The following is a 24,833-nucleotide window of genomic DNA, read 5'->3' as shown; positions in this document are numbered from 1 at the left end:
GATAGATAGATAGATAGATAGATAGATAGATAGATAGATAGATAGATCTAAAGGTGTGAGCCAAAGAGGAATGGAGGAATGCACATCACCTGCTGCCTTTCAGACTAGAGATTATACTATAATCCTCTTATGTTGAGAAACTGTTTCAGTCAAACCTTGTAAATGATATAAATGTTCTTCTAATATTCAATTCAATTCAATTCAAAAATACTTTATTAATCCCAGAGGGAAATTATTTGTTGTTGTAACTCATTATCCTCATTTCATTAAGAGATGTTATAGATACTGATGGCTGTAGACAGGAAGGATCTCTTGTAAAGGTCCATCCCACAGTGGATCCTAAGAAACTGGCTGCAGATGCCGTCCGATCCGTCCACCCAGACTCGGCTGGCCTCTCGGTTTCCCTCAGGCTGTAGAACCGCCCAAATGCTGGGCAGAACTCCTCCTAGAGCGATGGCCACTCCTCCCAGCAGTCTGCCGAGCTCCTCGTCGCTGCGGACAGCCAGCTGTAGGTGCCGAAAGACGATCCTGTCCTTCCGCTATCATGAGCCGTGTTTCCTGCTAGTTCCAGGATCTCAGCGGTCAGGCACTCAAGCACAGCCGGCAGGTAGATGAGAATGCGTCCACGGAACATCCTTTTCAACTCACTTGAGATTTGGGGCTGTAGTTGAGATATTATTTGAGCTTTTGAGATGTTAATCAGCTGCTGTTGGTTGTAGAAAACTGCCTTGTTGCCTTGGTTACGCATCATAACAAATGTCCAAAACTAAAAAAGTTTCAGTAAAAATCCTTCCAGCTGCGCAGCATCTGATACCAGAGGAAACCATCATCCAAAAAAATGTGATTTACATCCAGAAAAAGAGAAAATAAAGTTTCCAAAAGCAAAATCTCAGAATGAAAGTAACAGAGCTGCTCCAACATGCAGCCATCTTGAGCGGCGCAATTCTAGAACAATATTAACAATATTGTATCTATTGCCATGTGTAAAGCCTTTATGTGCTTTAAATAACTCTCAGCTTAGCTGTGGTGGTGAAGTTGAATTCTAAATGCAATCATGATGTACAGTCGTGGCCAAAAGTTTTGAGAACAGCAATAATATTTTCACAGTTTTCTGCCTCAGTATTTATGGTGGCAATTTGTATTAACTCTATTTGTGAAGAGTGATCAGATAAATTTCAGGGACACTGCTACCAAATCATCAAGGACTTCAAGGAGAGTGGTTCATTACAGTGAAGAAGGCTTCGGGGCACACGTGAAAGTCAAGCAATAATAAGGTCTGTCTCATTAAGAGGATGCAGCTATCGAGTCACCACCAGTGCAGAGCGTGCTCAGGAACGGCAGAGGGCAGTTATGAGAGGATCTGAACGCACAGTGAGATTAAGCTTTTTGGAGGATGGCTTGGTGTCAAGAAGGGCAGCAAAGTATCCACTTCTCTCCAAGAAAAACACCAAGGGCAGACTATTCTGCAGGAAGTATAGGGATTGGGCTGCAGAAGATTGGGGTGAAGTTATTTTCTCTGATGAAACACCCCTCAGAATGCTTGGGACATCTATAAAAATGACTGTCAGGAGGAGAAAAGGTGAGTGCTACCACGAGTCCTGTGTCATGTCAACAATGAAGCCTCCTGAGACCATTTGTGTGTGGGGTTGCTTTTCATCCAGGGGAGTGGGTTCGCTCCAATTTCAACTAAGAACACTGCCCCGAATAAAGAATGGTATCAAAACATCCTCCAAATGCAACTTCTCCCAATAATCCAGTAGCACTTTGGAGAACAATGTTTTTTTTCCAGCACGATGGAGCACCATGTCACAGGATGAAAGTGATAACAAAGTGACTCGGTGAACAAAACTTTGACATTTTGGGTCCACGGCCCGGAAACTCCCCAGATCTCAGTCCCATTGAGAACCTATGATCAATCCTCAATACTGTCTGGACAAACAAAAACTAGAAGTTCTGATTAACTCCAAGCACTGATTAGGCAAGGATGGATTACCATCACTCAAGAATAGAAGCTGATATCCAGCATGCAGAGGTGAACTGTATAAGTCTTAAGGAAGAAGGGTCAACACTGTAAATATGAAGTCTTCGGTTAAACAGGATGTATTTGTTAATAAAAAGTTGGTTTAAAAAATATATATGGAATGCTTATAATTGTACTATCATAAACATCTGACAAAATGTTCTAAAAAAAACTGAGGCTGCAAACTTTGTGAAAACCAAAATGCATGCCATTCTCAAAACTTGTGGTCCTGTGTGTAAATGTCAACCCAATGATCAGGTTCTGAGAGCTTCATTCACATTCATCCACTGGTTCCACATAATTTGCTAACTCTACAGAGAACATGTAAACACAGAATTGGGCACAAAAAAAAATAAAAAAAAAAAAATAAAAAAAAAATATATATATATATATATATATATATATATATCACAGCTTTACCTTTTAGCAGAGGCAAAGCTGCAATATTTTGATATAAAGCAAGGCAAAAAGTCTCGTGGGGCTAATTACATACAGATCATGATTACCTACAAACAGTTCAAATTCTGCAATGAAACCTTAAACAAACACACTGATAAAGTTATAATAATCAAAGAAGAGAAACAGAAAAAAACATTTGTTTTAGAATGGTCTAATTCTTTTTGGTTGTATGTGATGGTTTGATGACATTTCAAAACACCTATTTAAGCTAGAAGTAACTTATCAGAAGTAAAACTATTTATATTTCTCAATTTTGCCATGAGACTGCCTGCGGCCTGGAAAGAGAAAACAAGTTAAAAACAATGGATGGATGGTTGGAGGAATTTTACTATAACTCCAAATATCTTTTCGTTTTACTATAACTCCAAATATCTATTTGATGCTTGGATGCATAAATATTTAATTAGCTCATAAATAAGCACAATACAAGTGAAAGCAGAAATGTTGATGAGAAACTAGTTTTCAAAGAACACAGCTACTTGTAGCTCGTCGCTGTCTGGTTGTTTGGGGTTTTTATCTGTTTGCTTTGTGCTTGCTGCATGTTTCCTGCTTTATTAGTCTAGTTTAGATGCAGCTCATCTCCTCTCTCTCCCCAGCCTCCTCTGGTATGAACAGACTTCTTTGTTAAATTAAATAAACTGGATACAGATGCTTGTCAGGCTCTGTCACATGGCGTGGACTCACAGGGGGTTTATGAATCATGGTTGCCCAGAATGTTCCAAATTATCATAGAAGCAGAGTCTCCATTAAAAACAAATATTTTGCAGGTCTTGATAACAAACTGGGTTTAACGAAGCACAACCATCCCCTACCATATTTACATTTTCTGATACAGAAAAATTACCTGCTGAAAGCGAATATCCAGGTCAAAGGTGAGCGGCTCTCTGGGATTGCAGATGGGAGGGATGGAGTACTCCAGGTTTGGAGGGGAAGTACAGGGGATCAGTTTCACTGTGTATATACCTGAATAATCCCGCACCTGACAGAGGAAATTAAGTTAAAGGACCGGTCACAAAAACAAAACAAAAACTAAAATATTTCATCTATTCCTTGTAAGAAAATATAGGATTCCTCACTGCTAAATCAGAGATGAATGTCCACTGCTGAATAGGCTGGCTGTAGGTTGGCTCACTCCTAACAAGACTGAGGTTAAAGGTTAAACCAGTGTGGTCCGAACACATGACCATGGACGTGAGCAATGAAGCTGACAAGAAAAGAAAAAAAAAAAAATAGTGACACATCTGCACTTCAACATTTTGCATGCATTTAATTGTATTTGGTCAGAGTTGTTTCAGTCCCTAAGATTGATATGATGGTACACAATACAAGAAAATCATGTATAACATTTATTTTAGACTCCACTTCTTCAATGTGACATACGGTACCTGGGTGATTGAGCACAAACAGGCCTCTGAATCGAGCCTCTGTGCGGAAGTTAACCACCAGTTGTCCCTGGACATTTATACGCATGCTGGATGGGTACAGAGCACCTACAAAGACAGTAGCAGACCATTAAAATACGGTGACTCGGTAAATAAATAAAATAAAAATATAAAAACACCCAACTGAACCACGACTTGCCTTGCAGTTCAGCCTCTGCCGGACTACCGATTCCATCCCTCCATAAGATGGCAGTGTCGTACACAAAAGTGAGCCTCAACTCTGACTGCAAGTCAAAGTGCTGCCAACCTCCTGCTCCCACAGGGGAGTGAAAGACATAGGACACATGCAGTGGGACCCGGAGGGTCACATAGGACTGGACCAGATTCAGCACCTGCAATGAAAACAGGATAACGCATGAATTCAGTTCAAACTGATTTTATTAATCTAATTTGTTGCTATCAAATGTAGGACAAAAGAATGAAAATATTGTAGATGCAATATGAATACCATGACTTAATACACAAAATAAAGAACCATAAACTAGTATTGTGTATGTTTTATGTTTGAATATTGCTCTACCAAATCAACAGATTAGGCCAAAATATTACATTTGAGTGAACTTAGTCACACTAGATTCTCTTAGTGATCTCTTGCTGTAAAGTTTTTAGTGTATTCTGCATAAAACTCATGGCTTCCTACAGTTACAAATGAAATACTGTATATTTACCGAACAACCATATTCTGTTAATTAAACGTTGTGTGTCTTGTAATAAATGTTTCATTCTGTCTTAAAATGGTCCAAGTCATCAGAAGGAGCACTTTGGTATCTGCACTTTCCTCTGACCTGACAGAAATACCTGCCTGCACTAGCTTTGTGTTCATGTGGAGACGTGCCTTCGCCTCTGGGCACTGAGAGCTGAGGCAAATGATTTGCTGAATGGCCTTCTGACACAGCCTGCTGGGCTTTAATAGATTCCTGTGGTCTTGTTAAGCTGGGCACGAAGACTTGCACCGTGACATGACACTAGTCTTGGACAGCACTGAGCTGTCTCCAATCAGCCGGCCTACCCACTTAGAGAAGCACTTGGGTCACAGGGCACTCACAAACAAAAGCTGTTCCTTTTTCTGTTGATCCAGTCTTTCAGATGCTGAATCTGAACCCGTGGAAATTCGTTGTTTTTTTATATATTTTTGAGCAGGCTGAGAAAAACTTCCAGCCTAATCATTATTAAATCAAATTATTTGAACCAAAATATCATTGTGGTAGTAAATTAATCAAGAAAAAGAAATTCGGCATGTTCATCATTTATTGTGCAGTAGAGGTTTGGCTGAAACAGAGTTTGTTTAATTAGCAGCAGACTAGCTACTTGTCAAGGCAGGTTTATTCTTTCTTACATTTTGTTGTTAAAAGCGACAGATTTCTACTTGTCGAGAAAGACTTTTTTCACCTGACTGAGGCCTTTGTTATTAAAATACACCTGAAGCTATGTAAAATGAGAATCTCTGATTATAATAGAAAATCAATATACATGAACACTCCTGCAGACAGAAGAAAAATATATTCCGCTGTGCTTTAGGATTGAATTAATAATTCTCAGCGGAGACTGCAGTTAAAGTTTTCTCCATGATGCACCCTCATGAATTCTTCTGGACCTTCTTTATCAACTTTATACCTTAATTAACTCAGTGTGAACTAAGGACAAGTTTCCAAGGTGAATGCAAATGTTGAGGGCTGTAAGGCATGTGTGCCAGGAGGCCGGAGGGAGAGTTAAGATTTCTCCTCCCTCCAGCACTGGTATAACATTTACTGCTTCAAAAAGGATGTTGTGCATGGGCAAAACAGACAAATAAGGATTTTAGCTATTGACTTGCCACTCTGACAAGACAAAACACCTTTCCTATGAGAAATTGAACCGATAAAGTGTTGGATTAGACATTACATACATAACCTGAGTCTGCACCTAAATATAGACAGTGTCTTTAGAGACATTGGTGCTTGAGAATGTTTTAGGGGAAAAAACAAGTTGGCATGCAACACGGGAATGAAAATGGAAAGACTTTTATGGAAAGAGTTTAATAACCACTGATTCTACATTCCTACCCCTAAGGGAAGACATGGGTTTTTATTGGTTTGTTGCAGTTCCAATCTCGAAATGGGAAAAAAAAGGGGATCAAATGTGAGCTGAAGCTCAAATGTAGAACTTCTTACCTGTCCGTCAGTCCCAATGGTACCTCCACAGTCACTAAGGAGCTCTGACATGTCATAGTAGCTGGTGAATTCCCACAAACAAGCCTCCAAGTTGAGATTTCTGTAGAACCGGAGCGTCCCGGATCCCCTCAGCGAAGTGTCGTATTGGTAAGGTTCCGTGTTGCCGATTACCTCAGAATTCTTGGTGGCTTCAGTAAGAAAGCCGTAGCGGGTCTTGACCTCATTGTAGTCCAACAAATTGGAGCAGCGATGGTGGCCAACGCGGGTCCCATCAAGGCTCAGAGTCAGCTCGAAATTGGAAAGGGGTCTGGTGGACACGACGGGCAGCATTCCTGTTGGAGGAAACAAACAGTGGTAAGAAAGTGCAGAAATGTCAAGTGGCATATTAAACCATCACTTTCATGATTTATGGGATTAACATATTTTTAAATCTCAATGTTTCTTAGTTTAGTGAGGAAACACTTTCAAAACATTTGCTTTTCTCACCATCAATGTGAGGCATTGTGACAGTTAATTTGATGAGATTGGGGTGCTCTGAATCCTCTGCTCCACTGTATCGCAGCTTGGCAGAGAAGGGTTCAGCCCCAACTGTGCCTGCAACACGAGGCTGACACATTCCTGCAACCGTGCAAGATAAATAAAAACAAAACATTCAATTTCCCAAAAGAATTCTAAAGAAAGAAAATTTATTTTGTGCTAGATTGAGGCTAAATGGTATAAAAACAGGTTGAACTCACCTTTGTCGGTGCTGATTGACACTATGGGGCTACTAAGTTCTAGACCTTCATCCGCATTAGAGTTCACAGCCCTTGCAACGCACTGGACCCTAGAACCAGCTTGGAAATAGACTGAGTCCAAAGTTATGAGTTTCGAGGAGGTGAAGAAAGTGTCAAAGTCAACTTCCCTCATTAGGCTGGTGACACCGTCTGGACCTGTGGGAGCGCTCACAAGCCAACGGTAGCGAGTCAAAGTGTTGTTGATGTTCTCGCTTAAGCAAATAGAGCCGGTTTTGTAGAAGTCTGGGTACTTGGGGTTGCATGCCTGAAAAAAAACAATGAACGAGTTTGTAAGTGAAAGACAGATGCAGAAAAACAGTAACCAAGAATGGAGCTAAATGTTGGTTTGTGGTTTAATAATTAGTTAGGACATACAGTGACACAGACGACCGGGTATCCAGCCACAGGCAGAGAGTCCTCACTCGTTTTGATGTTATCATAATGATACAGAGAAACCACTCTGGGTGTAGAAGGAAATGTGACATCTGCCATGCTGTCGGACTCTTCAATATAAATAATGATTTTGCTCATCTGCTGATAGACCAAGAAGAGCTGTTAAAAAAAAAAATCAGGGAAATAAATAAGTGATACCTATGGCAGTTAAACTTCACCTTTGTTTCTGCCACCATGTTCTCATCAGGCTTAAGATGGACAGTGAAGGCCTCTCTCATTTCTCTGACACCATCATATAAAACCTCCACCTCCACATAGTGCTCTGCGTCACCCTGTTTGAACACTATTTCTGCAGGAGAAAGGAGAGAAATTTGACAAATATTTCCCAGCAAAATCCACTCGGCCGGTTTCCTGATAAAAGAAGCTGAGAATAATATTTACCCTCGGAAATTGGATGGTAGTCCTCCCCGGAGGTAGCAGATCCATCTTTGGTGTGAACTCGAACAACAGAGACTTTGGAGGCGTCTCCAACTCGCAACACGGGGATCTTCACCACAGAGATTTGACCCTTTTCCTTTGGTTCATTCACACTCAGGTTGGTCTCTCCAAAACTAATAATGGGCTCTGTGAAAGCATTTTGTTTTGTTGGAGTTGTAAACTGTCATGTTACAAAGATACCAGATATTACAGCCAAAAACGTTACAACTCTGAATCTGTGGCCACTATTTAAATATTACAATCAGATCTAATATAAATTCAGTAAAGTTTAACTAAAATTCTCCTCGCAATCATTTTAAGAAGAGCTACTTAAGAAAGCGAAGCATTCTTACTGTCTGAATCATCATTTATCTTAATGAGTGTTTCATTCTGCTTCCCAATAGATGCTCCAAAAGGAGAAGTACTCCTGGGGCTTCCCAACACAAGACGAAGCTCTTCGTCTTCCTCATGTATTGTGTCATCAACCAGCATGAGTAAACATGGTTTTTCACTTTCTCCTGAAGAAATAAAAAGACATGACATGTTGAAACTGAGCTTTGCACATGTCCTATTGGATATTGGTATAGTTGCACAAACAACACAAGAGGATTTGTTAGATTTTATTGCACTACCTGGTAAGAAGGTGATAATGGAGGCATCTGTGTTTGGCCTCTCATTGAAGTCCATCATGACCTGAGCTGTTCCCTGTCGGCTGTAACAGCGAACTGTAGACTTGTAGCTGATATCGCCGCTACGATACACAGTAGCTGAGATCTGTCCTGCATTTTCATTTCCTACATGCACAGCATGACGGAACTGCACCTTTGGCACTAAAACAAAATAGTTGAATGCAAAAATTAGAAAGAGAACTAGTAGCATCTGTGTAATTATTTCAGTAAACTTTGACAACTGTCATAATTTTTACTCACGGTCAGAAACAGAGTCATTGATGATGATGACAGTCTTGCTTGGCTCCCCGAGGATCCCATTCATGGGCATTCGTAGTACAAGTTCAAACTTCTCTGGTCCTTCCAGCACCGGCTGACCTAGATCATCCAGAATGGTCACGCGGAACGTCTGCATGGTGACCCCTGGTGCAAAGTCCAGATTCCGGCTGATCCCCATATAATCCACACCAGCTGCCCACCAACAAAGAATAGATAAGACATGTTTCAAACAACATATTTCAGTGTTAATACTGGCCTTTCATAGATTACTAGTTTGCAAATGTCATTAAAGGTGAAAGATGAAATGCCTTACCCTGCATGACGACAAAGTACTTTGTCACATGGTTGAAAGTTATGAATAAATTCATGAATGAAGCTAGATATCCATGAGCTGGCGATCTCTCTGATGTCCAGCTCCTGTTTTTTTTGTTTTTTTTTGCCACTCTTTAAAGAGCCTTTGTTATGAAACCTGGACCTTTGCCTGCAGGCCCTTTTCCCCAAAATTTATCAGCCAAATATATGAGCTTGGATTTCTATCATCTTGCATATAATAAGGAGCTAGTTGCCTTTACAGTTGTAATGCAGGTAGGAGAAGAGTTGTTAAGAATCTGTGAAAAGGAAGATGACTGCCTGGGGGTAAGAGATAATAGAAGCTATAGGGAAGACTTGAGGAAAGAGCAATCTGACTTGGTCTCAAAAATGCAGAAGAATCAGTATGCTTCCTATAAACTCAGTTTTCCACTCAGTATAGCATTATCTTCACAACAATGTGTATATCCAGCACTTTTCAGACAAGTTCTGAACTAAGAAACCCTGGCCTTTTCTCCTGTCAACCTAAAAAAATGTTTACATTCCCCAGGCCATCCACACAACATATCCATAATGGAAATCTTCTTGTGCAGGTGAGCTCAGAAAAACAAAGCCTGACAGGTTGATGACTTAAGTCCATTGTTTTGTTTAGTTTACATTTATTTAAGCATGAATGAGCTGAAGCTGTCAGAGAAGGACGTTTATCAGAGACATATACCCTCAGCAGAGACAGGATCTGTCTTTTTGGAGCGCGCTGTGACAGTTCCTCCTTTGGAAAGATCAGTCCCTGTCCTCCACACCTGCACTTCCACAAAGCCATCACTCTCATCCACATGGTATTCTGTGCTTCCAAAGTAGAAAACAGGATCTGGAAACATCAACAGACAACAGATGGAAATAAATAAATAAATAAAAGACAAAATACAGGAGCACTGAGTTCATAACCCACTTACAACAATAAAATTGAATGTATGATGTAATTGAACACTTGAATATTTAATGACTAGCATACTCTGTTAGCGTATATGTAATTACAAGAGAACCAAGGGACCTCTTCCGTCAGATTTACAGTAGGTAGGTATTCAACACTATAATTGAGGACCTTAACTATTTTTACTGCCATGATGTTTTGGAAGTATATTTTAGGCTGCAACAAAGTTTATTAAACAAAAGGAAACCTTGGGGCAAAACAGAATTTCCTAGTTCTGTTCTGGATGAGCCTGTTGGTTGTGCTGACTTTGATAGTGATGGGTCTGAGAGGCAGACAGGATGCCTGACAGGAGGTCTGGGGGATGTAAGGCTTGAAGTGCCAGCCCAGGCCTGTCTGACTGCAATTAGTGTTTCTATGAGCTGAGATTCCACTGCAGCCAAACTCACCTGCTGTGATTTTAACTCTTCAAGTGCAACACTCCTTTCACTGCTGTCCAACATGTCATGAAGCTTATGAGATGGTTGCTAGATTGTGGACTTCTCTGTTTGTTTGCTTTGGCGTGTGTGGGTTGCTGCTAGTAAAATCAGAACACTGGCATTCAAAAGGACACGTTCTTGTAAATTAGTGAATATTTCTTTGTGATCACTAATGAGATACAACTTAACTGTAAAAACATTGCGGTTTTTAAAAGCAGCTGTGACCAAACAGTGAATAAATAGAGCAAATGACAATGGCTATGGGCAGAGTTGCTGTTGCCATGACAATGGAGCTCAGTGCCAACAAAATGGTACTTGTTTCTCGTCACAAATTATATGGGAAAATGGAAAATGTGGAACCAAATGATAAATTTGCAAAACAAACCCATTTTTGTTGATTATGTTATCTCGTCAAAAGGGGAAAGAAAAGACAGAGACGGTGAATAGCTGTCAGTCAATGGTGCTGCCAAGCAGAAAAATATGTTATTGTCCCTCATTATACAATTATTCTACCAAATAATGTGAGTTTTGAAAGGACATTTGCATGCGTACATGCTGCCTTTTTAGTCATAAAGGTTTGGTAATAAATAAAGATTGTAAAAAGGAAACAAAATATTTATTTTAAGCAAGTTGGTAGTTCACAAAGATTTTATGTTGTTCTTTCGGCTGCTCTCTTCTTCAGGAGAGGCCACAGCAACAGAACGTCAATGAAAGATTTGGCATTTCTTTTATGCTAGATGCCCTTCATTATGTACCATAAGCTCGAACCCACAGGATTATGAGACCGCAACACTGACCACCAAACTACTGCGCCCCCCACACACAGAATTGAATAAAACCACCCTGCAACGTTGTGCAAGCAACGGATGGAACACCTTCACGCTTATTTTCTTAAGATATGGGTACAACAATAATGCTATCTTATAGGCTTGCAGCTGCCAAAACATTTCTCCTCAGAGAAACCAAACAAAGATGGTTTTGGCTGCCTGCACTGGGTCTACCTGGAGGAGTAATCAGATCTACAAGGCTGAAGAGTTGGACGCCAGGAACTCGGGCCCTGTTGGACTCGTCCAGTAATCAGATAAGGTTTTTGCACCACACAAACAAAAAGCTTCAAAGACCTAAGGCCCATTAACTGAAAGGTAAACCATCCACAACCTCCATGAGCTCAGCAGCAACTCTGACACCAGAACACACATCTAAGGTTACATGGATGGAAGTGGAGATTATCGGAATTTAGACTAAACTTCCAAGTGTTTCAACCTATTTACAATTATGAGAAAATCAACATTTTGATGACTTCAATAAGTTAATAAAAACTAATCTTTTTATTTAAAAATGAATAAATGCCAAGGGGAAAAAAAAGCACTGCACAAGAACTCCTTTGATAAAATCATTGTGCCTAATCCTTTGTTCTGCAAAAGTCTAATGCTGCAAAGTAAATACCTCTTATGTTAAATATGTGTGAACATAAAATAAAAGTCGAGACATGGGGAAAGACGCAGACATCCCTAAGGACTCTTAAAGTTTCTCCGACGGCTTGATTTTGCTTGAACTTTGCACAGATTTCCCACAGCGCTAAGTGGCTTTTTCAATGGTGAAATTCAATTGAGCCTTGACAAATGCTCTGCTGCCAACTGTGCAATAGGGGGAAAAAAATAATCTCCTACAAAACACTTAAAAGCAACTTCATTTTTCAGTTCTTAAAACCAAAAATAACATCTGATGACAGCAACAAACATCTGAACTTCAAAAGACTAGTCTAAAGTATTATTTGCCTAAGTGTTGAGGACATCTGTCAATACGTTTTAAAAAATGGGAATCCAGGTGGGACATAATGACAGGGTTTGCATGTTTCCTCTCGATTCGTGTCACCCATGTTAAAACAGTTTGTAATCATACTTTCCAAACCAGAATCAAATCTTCAGGCGAGTGACACAAGACTATAAATATACCAGCCAAGTCCTGCTGTACAAGCATTTTCATGTCTTACATTCTGACCCCACCAAAACATTTTCCCGGATGCAGAGGAGTTATCAAACAGCAATTACCTCTGCAAGAAAGAACAAGTTTCTCCAAACACAGTGCAACAAGGTGGAAATCACAGGGATTTGGCTTCCGTGTTGTCTGCCACATGGGAAAACAGCTGGTGCTTTAAGGATTCCAGCTGTTCGTGATAATGTAGAAGGACTGGACAGCTTGCAAATGTTCTGTTTTTAAGCACCATATGATTTTCTCTTACAGGAAAAACGGGCAAGCATAATTTAACATCCATTTTAGAGGACTACAGGAAAAAAGATGTGTGCACACATACCAATATGCAGATCAGGGCAAACTTGGGACTCAGTGTCTTGTCCATATGGGGAAAGAAGCCTGGATCAAACCACTAACTATTCAACTGGAAGGCAAACAGTTTTTCTCCTGAGCCACAGCCTATTCTGTCAGTTGATTTGATTGGCTGGCTGGGCTAATAAATCGAAGTAACAAACCCAGAATTGAATTTAGCAATTGAAGATGTCGCTTTATTTAAAGTGAATTAGCAGGGAGGCAGCTGATGCCTGAGGCATGTTTACTGAATTCTGACCATAGTTTATTTTGGAAGCTGATTATATTTCTGTCTTTTCTGGATAATTTAGAATGCTAATTAGTAAAAAAATATATATGTTTTAGCTAGAAGAAAAACACACCTTCTCCTCCAAAGCACGGGTGCTAGTTAATAAAATGGTTCCAAGTCAGTTTAGTTGGGAAGAAATGCAATAATGCAAATGTAAAACCTTTATCACTTTACTTTGTGGTTTCTTGCACTTTCTTGCATGTAAAAGGTGGTGTTTGCATAAAATAAAATTTGTACATTGTTGACCTGACTTATTTCATGTGTGTTTTGCACTTTAGTATGATTGCTAACAATGTTTGTTAAAATGCCCTTTTGCTAAACTGGCAGTTTGTTGGATTTTATTTTTTATGCAAACCATTTGAGATGAAAACCCCACAAAGCTGCTGAGAACCTCCTGGGGAGTTCCAGTTTACAGACATCACACTCAGAGCCAGGTGCTTGGCCAGGCACAGACTCTTCCTGCACATGCAAGTACAACACTTGAAAGCTATTCTGAAGGCGGGATGACAAAGAAAGATGTGTTGCCCCCATTTGCCTTAGATCTGTACATGCATTTAGAGACCAGAACCTGGATTACACGCTTGAATTTAGCCAGAACAGCTGAACTAAAAGTGGTAATGAATCTCCTGCTGCCTCTCTACCCTTTCAGACAGGAGATCAATCTTGTTTTTCTTGCCTCAGAGCTGTTTACCATTTACTTCAGCATCAATGCTCAAGCTTTTTCATTATCATCTCCTTTAGGGAAGACATGAAGTGGTTGACATCATCTTATTTCTTCCCCCCTCTTCATGTTTCAACTAGATTATTCCATTTTCTTTATCAACTTCACCCTATCTAGGGTCATGAAGGATTGGAGTCTATCAGAGCTGACACTGACTGAGAGGCGGGGCGCAACCTAGACAGGTTGCTAGTCCTTGAAAAGGACAACACACTCGTAAATCTGGTCAATTTAGCATGTATGCCATTGAAATGTGTAAGGAAACCAACGCAGACTGAATAAACCCTGACAGAGACTGATACAATGTGCCAACTATACACTGAACTCAGTCCCCTGTTGCTGAAAAACTCTGAAAGGCAAAAAACACAGCCACTAAACAACGGTGGCAATGAATCCTCATGAAATTCACCGTTAAATTCTACAGTTAATCATCCAAATAACGAGTAAATAAACATTATTGCTGATTGTCAAAGAGTTGAGTTAATTCCTTACTGATCTAAGCCATCTATCATCAGTGATTCTCTGAGCAAATACATAACAAGAACTGTTCAAGCAATTGAGTGAAAATATGTTTTATTTTTCTCATAAATGATTTGACCTTTCAGCTAATAAAAAAGGATTACTCGGGCAAATAAATAGCGAAAGCCGCTGCAACACCACAAACATACACAGACCAGCTCTATGAAGCAAGGAATTTATCCTCCACAGCTTCCTAATGGTTTCTTCCTATAGTCATCAATAAAAATAAACTTTACTGCAACCATTTAGTTTCAATAACCATTAATCTTTTGCTTTGTTTATCTGAGTTTATTTTCAAAGTAAAACTTAAAGTTAGGTGTTTGTTAACCTTGGAAGACTTCCCTACACTTACATGTTTTATTTATCATTTCACTTGATTTTAAGCCATCCCAGTGTTCATTTAGAGCTAAGGCAAAAAGTCTGTCTACTATGTCTTCATTACACATGGCAGTTACAGACATCCATGAGTGACAGTGTTAAAGTCCAAGGCTTCAACAAACCCAAGAGAACGTAATTTAATAGTAGCAATGGAAACATATTTCTTTGTAAAGACGCCTGGATGGTGCAGGAGCTGACAGGTGAGTCTCAGCAGCTGTTCAGACAGTCTTCATTCAGGAACAGTTTGGGGTCAAAGGTTGTCTGTTTACTCTCAGGTTACACATTTTCAAATCGTACATTTCGGAACTGCTTAAATGCGTACACTTGAAGAGTGTAAAACAGAATTGATACCTTATTCTGAAGCCTAAAAGAAGATTTGGCTACAAGCCAAATGGAGGAAATTGCAAGAAATGTTATATTTTTCTTGGGGATATGAATAGGCAAATATTTTTTTGTTTTGCTAAACTTTTGAAAAACAATCAGCTATTGTTTCAAAAGTTGCAATGCTGCGGTCAAAGGTGCAAACATTAGGACTACAGTAGTCCCTCGCTACTTCGCGGTTCATTTTTTTTGTGGACTCGCTCTATCGTGGTTTGTTTCAGTACTGTACATGCATCATTCCTATTATTCACTTATCCCAGGGCTTCAGGGTACGGATCCACCGCGATAAACGAGAGACTACTGTATTGTGAATATAAAGAATAAATACGTGCTTGTCATGCAGAACATCATTACACAGAGGAAATATAGGTGCCTCAGTAAGTCTCCAGTAATTAATGTTTTGTTTTCAGAAAACAATTTTAAGACAGGGTGCTTCATTGTCCCTTCAATTATCAATATGTAGTTGGATTTTAACAAACAAAAAAGTTGCATAATCATAATGGACTTTTCATCTTCACAACTTCTAGCCTGCAAACATAGAGTCTTGACTTTGCAGCAGCGCTTATGGAGATTCTCAATGTGATAAGGATAAGGCCGTCAGGTGTTGGGGAACAAAGAGACATCAGGAAGAAGTGGGAGACTATCAGCCCTCCTGTATGAGTCTGCAGATATGAGATAAATTCTTTGCCTTCAAAAAGTAGGGCTGCATACCCAAAGCTTTTCTCTTGGAGTCGTGGTGTTTAAATAAAAACGCACCCACATGGTAAAATCTCATAAACACATTACCATTCACTCCAAGGTGGTTTCTGCCTTTATATTCACTGCCTACGGTATAGCTGAATTTAGAAAGTATCACATTTATAAAACCTTTTCCAAAACTGTTTTAAATTTTGATGTCAAAATTGTAATCCAAATATTTTTAAACTCTAATCTGGTAAAAACTGCCTTTGAGGAACACAAAGACTAATTAGTACGGTAGTAAAAGTAAAAAAAGTAGCGGTTTCCTGGGTCTTAAATCAGAACTGAAAGTGAAAAGAATAAAACAAAATATGCTAAAATGTCTTTGAACAATCAAAGCCCTATAATTTGTTAGTCTGATTGCATTTGAATGCATACTTACAATCAGTAAAATGACATCTTACCATCATCCATATCGGGAATGATTATGATTTTGGCAGTGGGGAACTCTGAGCCCAGGCGGCCCCCCATGGGCATGCTGAGGGTGACATTGAAGCTTTCCTCATCTTCACACAGGGAATCATCAATTATCACTATCCGACAGGATTTCTCTATCTCTCCCTTGTCAAAGCGCAGGATGCTGTGATGGTCCTCAGGCCTGGAGATGTAATCAGAGTAGGAGAGCACCGTGGTAGGGACTGTGCCTGTGGCCGAAACTGCAAAGACCAAAAATAAGTTACATAAAAAAAGGTTTGTAGGCTCAATCATCCAGGTAAATAACAACAAAAAAGGCTAAATTGTCATCTGGACCAGTTTCTATAAGTGAGAAACGTTTTGTCTCCCATCCGGAAGATTTCATCAATCTGTGGCCTGCCAACCAGATCTGTCCCACAGGTAGTCTTCACTGCTGTGTTTCAATCCAGCCTCCTGTGGAATCTCAGAAACAAACAGGGCCCACCCGTCCAAAACAATCAATCTTTATCTATAACAATCAACTGTTTTAGGCCAGATGGCCAACTTGCTATTCACATAAACAGCCTGACTGACGAAGACTTCCGGATGAGAAAAGAAACGTTTCTCACTTTAAAAAAACTGGTCCAGATGACATGACTTAACCTTTTTGTTGCTACATTAAAAAACTTTTTTCACCATAAGGAGTTTAACTCTGTTTATCTTGTCAAGAAAGTGGAATGTTTTTGCTTTTAAGATGCCAGTTATTCAAATGTAGCCTAAAAGAGCAGTCTTAAATAAAGGCTTGTATTAGACAAACAAAAAAGGAGTAACTCACTCCAGAAACAGTTTAGCACAGCAATTTATACTGATATTGATGGGAATTGTGTTACCTTGCTGGGTGTAGCATATAACCATGAGCTCTTGGCTGACATCGCCACTCCTGCGAACAGGAATAAGCAGCTCACCGATGTCCTCCTCTATGTTGTACACAGCTGACGGTATATACACCATGGATTCTGTTATGTAGGGGAAAACGGTCAATGTTAAACTTTACCTGACTTCTGGTACTAAGATGTGTCTTTCATATGGGATGCAAATAGAACACAAGTGAATATAGAAAACATTTAGAACATAAAATAAATATATAGAGCAGGGCTATTCAACTGGCGGCGTGCGGGCCATTTCTGGCCCTCGGGTGACTTCAATTCGGCCCACTTCGTAATAGATATATATATATATATATATATATATATATATATATATATATATATAAGACACGTGTGGTTCTGGGTTTGGGTTTTGTTTATTGCATTTATGACTCAATGCAATAAAATAAACAAATTTAAAAGATAACAGATCATTATTAAACTTGGTTTATTTACCTAATGACTTTAATCACTGACTTTCCGGCCCCTGAGCTGTTGACTTTCAGAAACTGTGGACCATTGAGCAGTTTTGTTGAATAGCCCTGATATAGAGCATTGAGACCCCTCTTATTTTGCAAGTTTTGCACCGCACAGGGATAAGGGATATATATCACTCAGTTAGTTTTTCTAGTCACCTGCATTAATTTGCTTGAACAACAAAGTGTTTTAATTCTGTTTTTTTTTTAGGCTGGGAAATGTTGAGTCACTTCGTCTGTTCCTCAGATGTTTCACTGGTGGCTCTTCATCTCTTTTTCTCCTTCTCGAGCTTTGTATGACATTCAAAAAGGTAATGAGTTTGGAACATTTCATCCATGAAATCCACAGAGCTCATTTTTCCGTTTTGTATTCTGTTCAGTGAGCATCATGGATGGCCACATTAACAAAGTGTTGGTGAGTTAGCATAATGTGCCTTTATAATGCAGAGGACATTAAAGCTACTCCATATATCTTATTTTTAACATTTATTTGTTCCCTGTCTGAATAATACCATGGGCTATTCTATTTTTCTGTTCTCAGAAAATAGAATAGCAGCATCCATTTTTTATAAGCCTTCAGAGTTTATTTGACCTTGAGCGGCTACAATTTGTTTTAAAAATTTTTTAACTAAAAGCAGTGTAATTATATTATAATGGGCTTGTCTGTAGGATGATAATTCTTGCTTAAAGCATGAGAAAACATAAAATTTTAGATCTTAACATAAGACAGCTGGCAATATTTTTATTGTCCTTCAGGAATCAGCATTTTCAAAAACAAGTTTCAGTTAAATATGCTCATTAGCATACAACGTTTACAACAATTTCCTCTTTCCTACATAGTAAAACCCTTTGAGATCCATATTTGATGTCCTCTATCAGAGCTTTATTTGGCTTCGTCTCAGTTTTCTTCTCTGTCTGAGCTGTTTCATGCATGCATGTTCCATGCATGTCATTTTAACAGCTAATACCAGATCTCTGCTCAAAACTACTGAAAAGACAATACTGTCATGGCTGACACTTAAAACGTATTTTGTTTTATTGTTTATGTACTAACCTGTTAATCAGATTATGTTCTCAGTATTGTTTATTTTGCTTTTATTCAGATTTATTTTATCTTACAGAGAAACACTGCATTTATGATACACTGATGCCCTCAGGTAGATGAAAGATCTAATCAAACCCAGACATAAAATAACTTTGATAAGGGTTAAAGAATGTATTAACTGTTATTTTATCCTTGAAAAACAAACTGATCCTGTTACAGTTAAATCATTTTTTTATGGTTTCTGTATAAAAGCATGGCACTTTTATGGTTTTTAATGTTTTACTTTTAAACTTGTTACTGTTTCTGTACTGTATGGCTACAATTGTGACATTTCCACTTTTTAAAACACAAGTCATCCTTTTTTTTACAATAATCTTTCCAAAATTTAAATGAACAAACAGTGCAAAATGGTGATTGGGTGAATCATATCAGACATGGAAAATTAGGCTGAATAATTAGGCTGAAGGTTGACTGAACGAAAAAATGCACGTAAAAACAGAAAAAACAGAATTTTTGCCCTAAATTCACTTTAGAATAACATAAGCACTGAGTAGGATGTAAAAAATATACAACACATTTTATTTTGACTTAAAAACATATTCAACCTTATTAAAATTTAGCAAACTATTGGAGTTTTAGTCTTAAGAAAGAAAATCACTGACCATCACCAGGGTCCAGGATCTCCACGAAAGAGACCTCTGGAAATTCAAGAGCAGCCATCACTGGTTCAGACAGGACAATCTGGAACATCTCAGACACTTCGTACTCGCTGTCTGGCAGGATTCTGACCTTCCAGGTGGCTGTGGTCTGGCCTGGGTTGAACTGCACCTGTTTCTGAGACTTCCCGCGAAAGTCTTTGTCCTTTTTTGCAGAATCATCCTTCGTGCCAATGCCTTAAAGAAGGATGTGGGAGAAAACGATTAACTTATGAAATACACAAAACTAGAAACTTTAATGTCTATATATGTCCATCTCTTCGTCATGAGCCTTGATATTTACTGTATGTGTGCAGGTATTTTAAAAAAGATGCAATCAAAGTCCCAGTAAAATCAGAACTGTTCTGAACTCAACAATGTCTTCCATTATTTAGCTGCAGTTTCCATTCCCAGAGTAAAAAAAAAAAAGCTTGGTGGAAATAAACTGTATACCAGCCTGGTGTTAGCAGACGTGGTCTGAGTCAGACATACACTTTCTGACCTTCAGCATGTGAGCTGTTTGATGATGCTCATGGTCACCATTGCTGTGACTCTGGCAGTATTCATATTGAGCAGGAGTGCTGAAGCCAGTGAAATGTCACACAGCCTCTCCATTGTCTTTGTTAACTGGCCTCAAAAAATGCATCAGGGTTTTGGCAGTGAGAAGAATTAATATGGCTGCACACCCCAAAGCAATCCTGACACACTGCCATACAAAACGAAAACTCAAGCTAGGTGGTCGAGACTGAAGAAACGAAGAAGAATAAAATTGAAATATCTCAGAGTGAGTATGCACTTCAGTAGTGTGCAGACTGAAGTATACAGAGTGGATAATTTTTAAATATTTTGACTCATCTCTTTGATGAAAATGAAACTGGACTATGATATGCAAGTGCAGATGGGGGAAATGTCTGAGCATATTTGTGCTAAGATAAGAACAGTAGCACTCAATGGGGCTTGAAAGACCAGCAGTCTTCAAAGAGCAGTGATGAACCAAGGAAGAATAATTTGCCTGAAATGAACGGCCCTGATCACAGCCGCCACTCTGAGGGTTTAAAGCAGGTGGACTCACTGTAACCTCCAAACCGGAGCCACACTCACTGTATGGCTTCACAAGTGAGGCAAAAGCTGCCCACGGAGAGGAGGAATCCTCTGACAAAGATTCACCCTGGTTGGACAAGAAGAGATATCCCCAGCCCCCATGAAAATGTACTGATATGGTATCAAGTTTTTCTTCATCACCTATTGCCAACTTGCTCTGCTGGAAAGTTTATGTCAATTAATCAAATCGGATTTCTGCTTTTCATCTCCAAACCTGAATGAATCAGAGAGTGCGTCAGAGTGAGAAAATCATGACTGCGCTTTGACATTTCACAGACAGATACAACTTCACTGAGACAGAATATTTGTTGCAAGTTGTGTTCTCATTAGGGGGACTATTGAAGACGTGTTTTGAAGTACAAGAATCAATGATCGCTAGGAAAAAAAGGTTTTTGAGTCAAAATAATTTTTGCTAAGGGTTCTTTTTAATTAAAAACAAAGTCAATTTATGTGGTTTTATAGAGAATTTAATAGACTTGTGCTGGTGTCTAAAATGACAGGTACATATAATACAGTTGTAGTGAGTCTCAACACAATCTTTAGATTTGTTCTGTATTTATCTTTGCAAGAAATGAAAAAGTAAAGATATTTTCACAAGATTTATTAGAACTAACAGAATGTAACCGAGTGGCAGATGATCAAAAAGTCACTGCTTGGGGCTGTGAACACGTAGCCACATAAAGTAATGAGAAATCCTTTGATAGAAAGTTTTGACACTTGTAATTTCAGAAACAAAAACTTAATTAGTTGGTAGAAGTCTTTGTACAGTGAAGGATTTAATACAACAGTAAATGTAAGCCGCCTGTAACCTTCTGCTTTGAATTTCTTTAAGAACACACTAAAAATGAAAAACAGACCATAGGCTTGATCTCTCCAGGAAATAAAATCGGTGCATTCGCAGCTTAATATAGCACTTTTTAACCAATACATTAACAATTGTTCAAACATTTCAATGCTCTGGTAAATCAAAAAATGGTATTACTTTGTTTTCTCACGTTATCCCGCAGAGATCATTGTAAAGTCACCTGGCAGTTAGACCGAGGTCACCAGTGACTGTCTGATAAGCATTATAAAAACACTTCCTGCCTCTCTGTCCGGTTGCAGATATTCATGACCAGGAATCAATCATGTACCTTTGCCTGTTGTGAACTCTGCTTTTGCAAATAAAAGACCAGTTAAAAATCTTCTCGTGTCCTCAGAGTGGCTTATTTTGTTTAAGTAGATGACGAAAGTATATTTATTTATCCAAAATTTGTATGTTCTCTCCATGCATTCATGGGTTTTCTCCAGGTACTCCCAGTTTCTTCCCACAGACAAAAAAAAAAACATGCATGTTAGGCTGATTGGTAACTCTAATTTGTCCCTAGGTTTGAGTGAGAGAGTGAAAGGTTGTTTGTCTCATTTGTCTCTATGTGTCCCTGTGATGGACTGGAGACCTGTCCAGGGTGTCCCCCGCCTCTCGCACAGTGATGGCTGGATATGGACACCAGTGACCCCACTGCAACCCGAAAAAGAAGAAGCAGGTAAGATGGATGGGTGGATGGATAGTTCTGGTCTGTAAATGTTATCTAATCTTATGGATGAATGGATGGATGGATGGATAGTTCTGGTCTGTAAACGTTATCTAATCTTAAAAATGTATCTCCCTTTAGTTACTTGACTTCAGAAGTCTTATGCCTTACGCCTGCATGATCATTGTGGGATTGTCCTTTGCAACTGGGGGATTGGAACCCAAACACTAGCCAGAGAAAGGAGGTCAAAGGTCAGGACCTGGATGACCCTACTGAAAGTTGGGGCAAGCCTTACTTTTGTTCCATAACATATCAAAGGACCTGCTTGTCTATTAATATAATGACTTCCCAAACAATATTGGCTTTGTTGTTTTCTTTGTTCAGAGTGTAGAAATATTTAGCTTCGTAACTGAAAAGTCCAACATTTTTAGTCAAATAAAATGTAATGTGTAAATGTAGCATTTTTGAATTCTTAAAGTTGTTAAATGTAACCAGTAAACTTTTTATTTTCTTAACAGCAGGTTGAGGAAAAGTCTGCTTACCAACAAATGAAGTCTCCCCCAGGTAACCACGGCGTTTCAGTACAACCTCTAGGAACTTGACCTCCTCATCCACCACATAGTGTTCCTTCTCCAAAGAAATCCAAGCCCAGTTCAGTCTAAACTGCTGGTTCCTTAGTTTGTTGCCTCCTGCAAACAAAAGTGAAACATATTCCTGAAATGCCTTATAAGAGTTTATCAATCTGCAAAAGAAAACTCGGAAGAAAAGTTAAATACTCAAACCAGGACTTAATCAAAAGGTATTATGAAAATGAATGCAGCGTTTTGTTTTTAATCTGGCACCGACATTTAATACCCCATATTAGTGTTCTTAGATACCTTTAGAATTTGATTTTCTGTCCTAGCCACAGTGGGAGGCGAGAAGCATGCAAAGCCTTTGTGCAAAAGCAACAGGGTTTGTGCAATCTAATTGCTTTATTTCTAATTAAGATAAAGGGGCTCCATTTCCTGTCTGAACTCGGTTATTTTATCCTCGCCTTTTGAAGTTCAATTCAAAGACTATAATTTACAACACTGGAGGGCATGGCTGCTACCATTTGACCATAAAGACTCGAAAGCACAGACAGAAAAACAGCATCAAACCCAAACAGATACACAAACTCTGCCATGAAAACGTGAAGAGACACACACAAAGTGACTCATACAGAAACTACACAGCGCTCTCATGTTTTCATTTTCACAGCAATAGCTAACAGTCCAAATAATGGCACTGGTTAATAAAAGCTTCAAATATGTTCGCCGAACTGCATAGCGAGACCTGCTGGCAACTGCTATAATGAATGAGTGTAGAGAGATTTAGATGACTGAACCACTAAACACCAAACCGTTGTGAAAGTAATGGAATAAAGGCAAAACTGCCAGGAGGGTGCAGGGACAATGTCAGGAGAGTTCAGAGTGTTATTGTTGTTTATAATGAGCTCAGCCAAAAGTCTCCTTCCCGTTCCACTCTTGTTGTTATGGTCAGTAAATCTGTTACCTCCAGCTGACCAATAATTGCGTTTGTTCCCTTTTCTCTTTAAGCAGTGAAACTTTTACACTTTCACCATGGATGTCTTCTTATATGTAAGGATGAATGTATTTATAAGTAACTTTATAACTTTGCTTAAATTACGTCTTTTCCTTTGGCTTTTTGACCTGACAGAGAACCAGAAGTCGAAAAGATTTTAAATCAAGTAATGTATAAAAGAAATGAGACAGTCTATTTTATTAAAAACAATAATAATAATTAGCCACACCAATATGCTTTACTAAAACAGTTTTATAGATAAGAATGTTGGTGCTGATGTGTCAAACATAACATTTAAAAAGGTTTGTAAGCTCAATCATCCAGGTAGATAACTACAAAAACGGTTAAATCTTTCATCTGGACCAGTTTCTTTAAGTGAGAAACGTTTCGTCTTCCATCAGGAAGACTTCATCAGTCTGCGGTCACACACAGGCTTGAAACAGCAATGGAGGTTACTTATGGGACAGATCTGGTTGGCAGGCCGCAGACTGATGAAGTCTTACGAATGGAAGACGAAACGTTTCTCACTTAAAGAAACTGGTCCAGATGACATGATTTAATCTTTTTTGTTGTTATATACCCGGATGATTGAGTTTACAAACCTGTATGTGGTTGGCAGACCACAGACTGATGAAGTCTTCCGGATGGAAGACAAAACATTTCTCCCTTAACAAAATGGTCCAGATGAAATTATTTAAACTTTTTTGTTCAAATATAAAATGATGAAGAAAATTACTGGTAAGTATGTTTTGCCAGTGGTTCTGGCAATTGTGAGACTGCCTGCGTCAAGCCCCGCTTGGCCTTGAATAGGCAACTATCTTAAATTTCTCCTGGAGGTTATGTGAATAAGAAGCTCTGCTCTGCTCCCCCTGCTCCCCTCCGAGGACATCTGTGGACCTGTGTCAGAGCTGAGCTGGCTGATAGACACTGTGCCATCTCTTATCAGGACTATGGAACTTTCTGGCAGTGTCCACGGACAACTCACCGCCTTTGTCGGCCTCCTCATGCATAAATGTATTATGATGTCATTAGTATGTTGCTGTTTATGTGCAAGGTCTTTTTTTGCAACTTTCACACTGTGCCCGCCAGGACATAGTGCGAGATACAATTTATTTACCTCCCCTCTTGTTCTCTTTTCCTTATCTACTTTGTCTGCTTGAAACAGGTCTCTCTTGTAAGTGAGTCCTCGAGCTCAATGGGAACTAACTAACCTGTATAAATAAAGGTTGAGTAATTGAATGTGGTGTCACGTTTAAGGTGAAAATGTAGTAAAGCTGAAAAAACTCCTAAGCTTACAACACAACTGGATATTGGTTAAGTTTTGCAAAGTAATAAGCATTCTAAATAATTGAAAAATACATAATGCATCTCATTAAAGTTTCATCCCAAATT

The 24,833-nt window shown here is 39.0% G+C and overlaps 1 protein-coding gene across 7 annotated transcripts in view; it reads right to left on the bottom strand.

Moving 5' to 3' along the window:
* Positions 1 to 24,833, bottom strand: part of frem2b (FRAS1 related extracellular matrix 2b) — a 53,114-nt gene that overhangs the window by 4,269 nt on the left and 24,012 nt on the right. The window contains exons 3-20 of one of the 7 annotated variants that reach the window (XM_037677610.1): positions 22,418 to 22,564; positions 19,231 to 19,461; positions 17,012 to 17,137; positions 16,133 to 16,384; positions 9,692 to 9,841; positions 8,647 to 8,856; positions 8,350 to 8,547; positions 8,071 to 8,235; positions 7,682 to 7,864; positions 7,454 to 7,589; positions 7,223 to 7,373; positions 6,809 to 7,112; positions 6,558 to 6,689; positions 6,072 to 6,403; positions 4,046 to 4,253; positions 3,865 to 3,969; positions 3,556 to 3,683; positions 3,324 to 3,458 (exon numbers count right to left, since the gene is read on the bottom strand). In XM_037677610.1, the coding sequence (XP_037533538.1) occupies positions 3,324 to 3,458; positions 3,556 to 3,683; positions 3,865 to 3,969; positions 4,046 to 4,253; positions 6,072 to 6,403; positions 6,558 to 6,689; positions 6,809 to 7,112; positions 7,223 to 7,373; positions 7,454 to 7,589; positions 7,682 to 7,864; positions 8,071 to 8,235; positions 8,350 to 8,547; positions 8,647 to 8,856; positions 9,692 to 9,841; positions 16,133 to 16,384; positions 17,012 to 17,137; positions 19,231 to 19,461; positions 22,418 to 22,564 (3,293 nt within the window). Of the gene's footprint in view, positions 1 to 3,323; positions 3,459 to 3,555; positions 3,726 to 3,855; positions 3,975 to 4,045; positions 4,254 to 6,071; positions 6,404 to 6,557; positions 6,690 to 6,808; positions 7,113 to 7,222; positions 7,379 to 7,453; positions 7,590 to 7,681; positions 7,865 to 8,070; positions 8,236 to 8,349; positions 8,548 to 8,646; positions 8,857 to 9,691; positions 9,842 to 16,132; positions 16,385 to 17,011; positions 17,138 to 19,230; positions 19,462 to 22,417; positions 22,565 to 24,833 lie in introns of all 7 variants that reach the window. The other 6 variants (XM_037677613.1, XM_037677612.1, XM_037677608.1 and 3 more) reach the window with 6 other exon arrangements.

The sequence above is a fragment of the Nematolebias whitei genome, chromosome 6 (genome assembly GCF_014905685.2).
Source record: "Nematolebias whitei isolate Nwh7 chromosome 6, NemWhi1, whole genome shotgun sequence".
Classification (NCBI taxonomy): Eukaryota; Metazoa; Chordata; class Actinopteri; order Cyprinodontiformes; family Rivulidae; genus Nematolebias; species Nematolebias whitei.
This window is presented reverse-complemented; position numbering and strand designations above follow the sequence as displayed.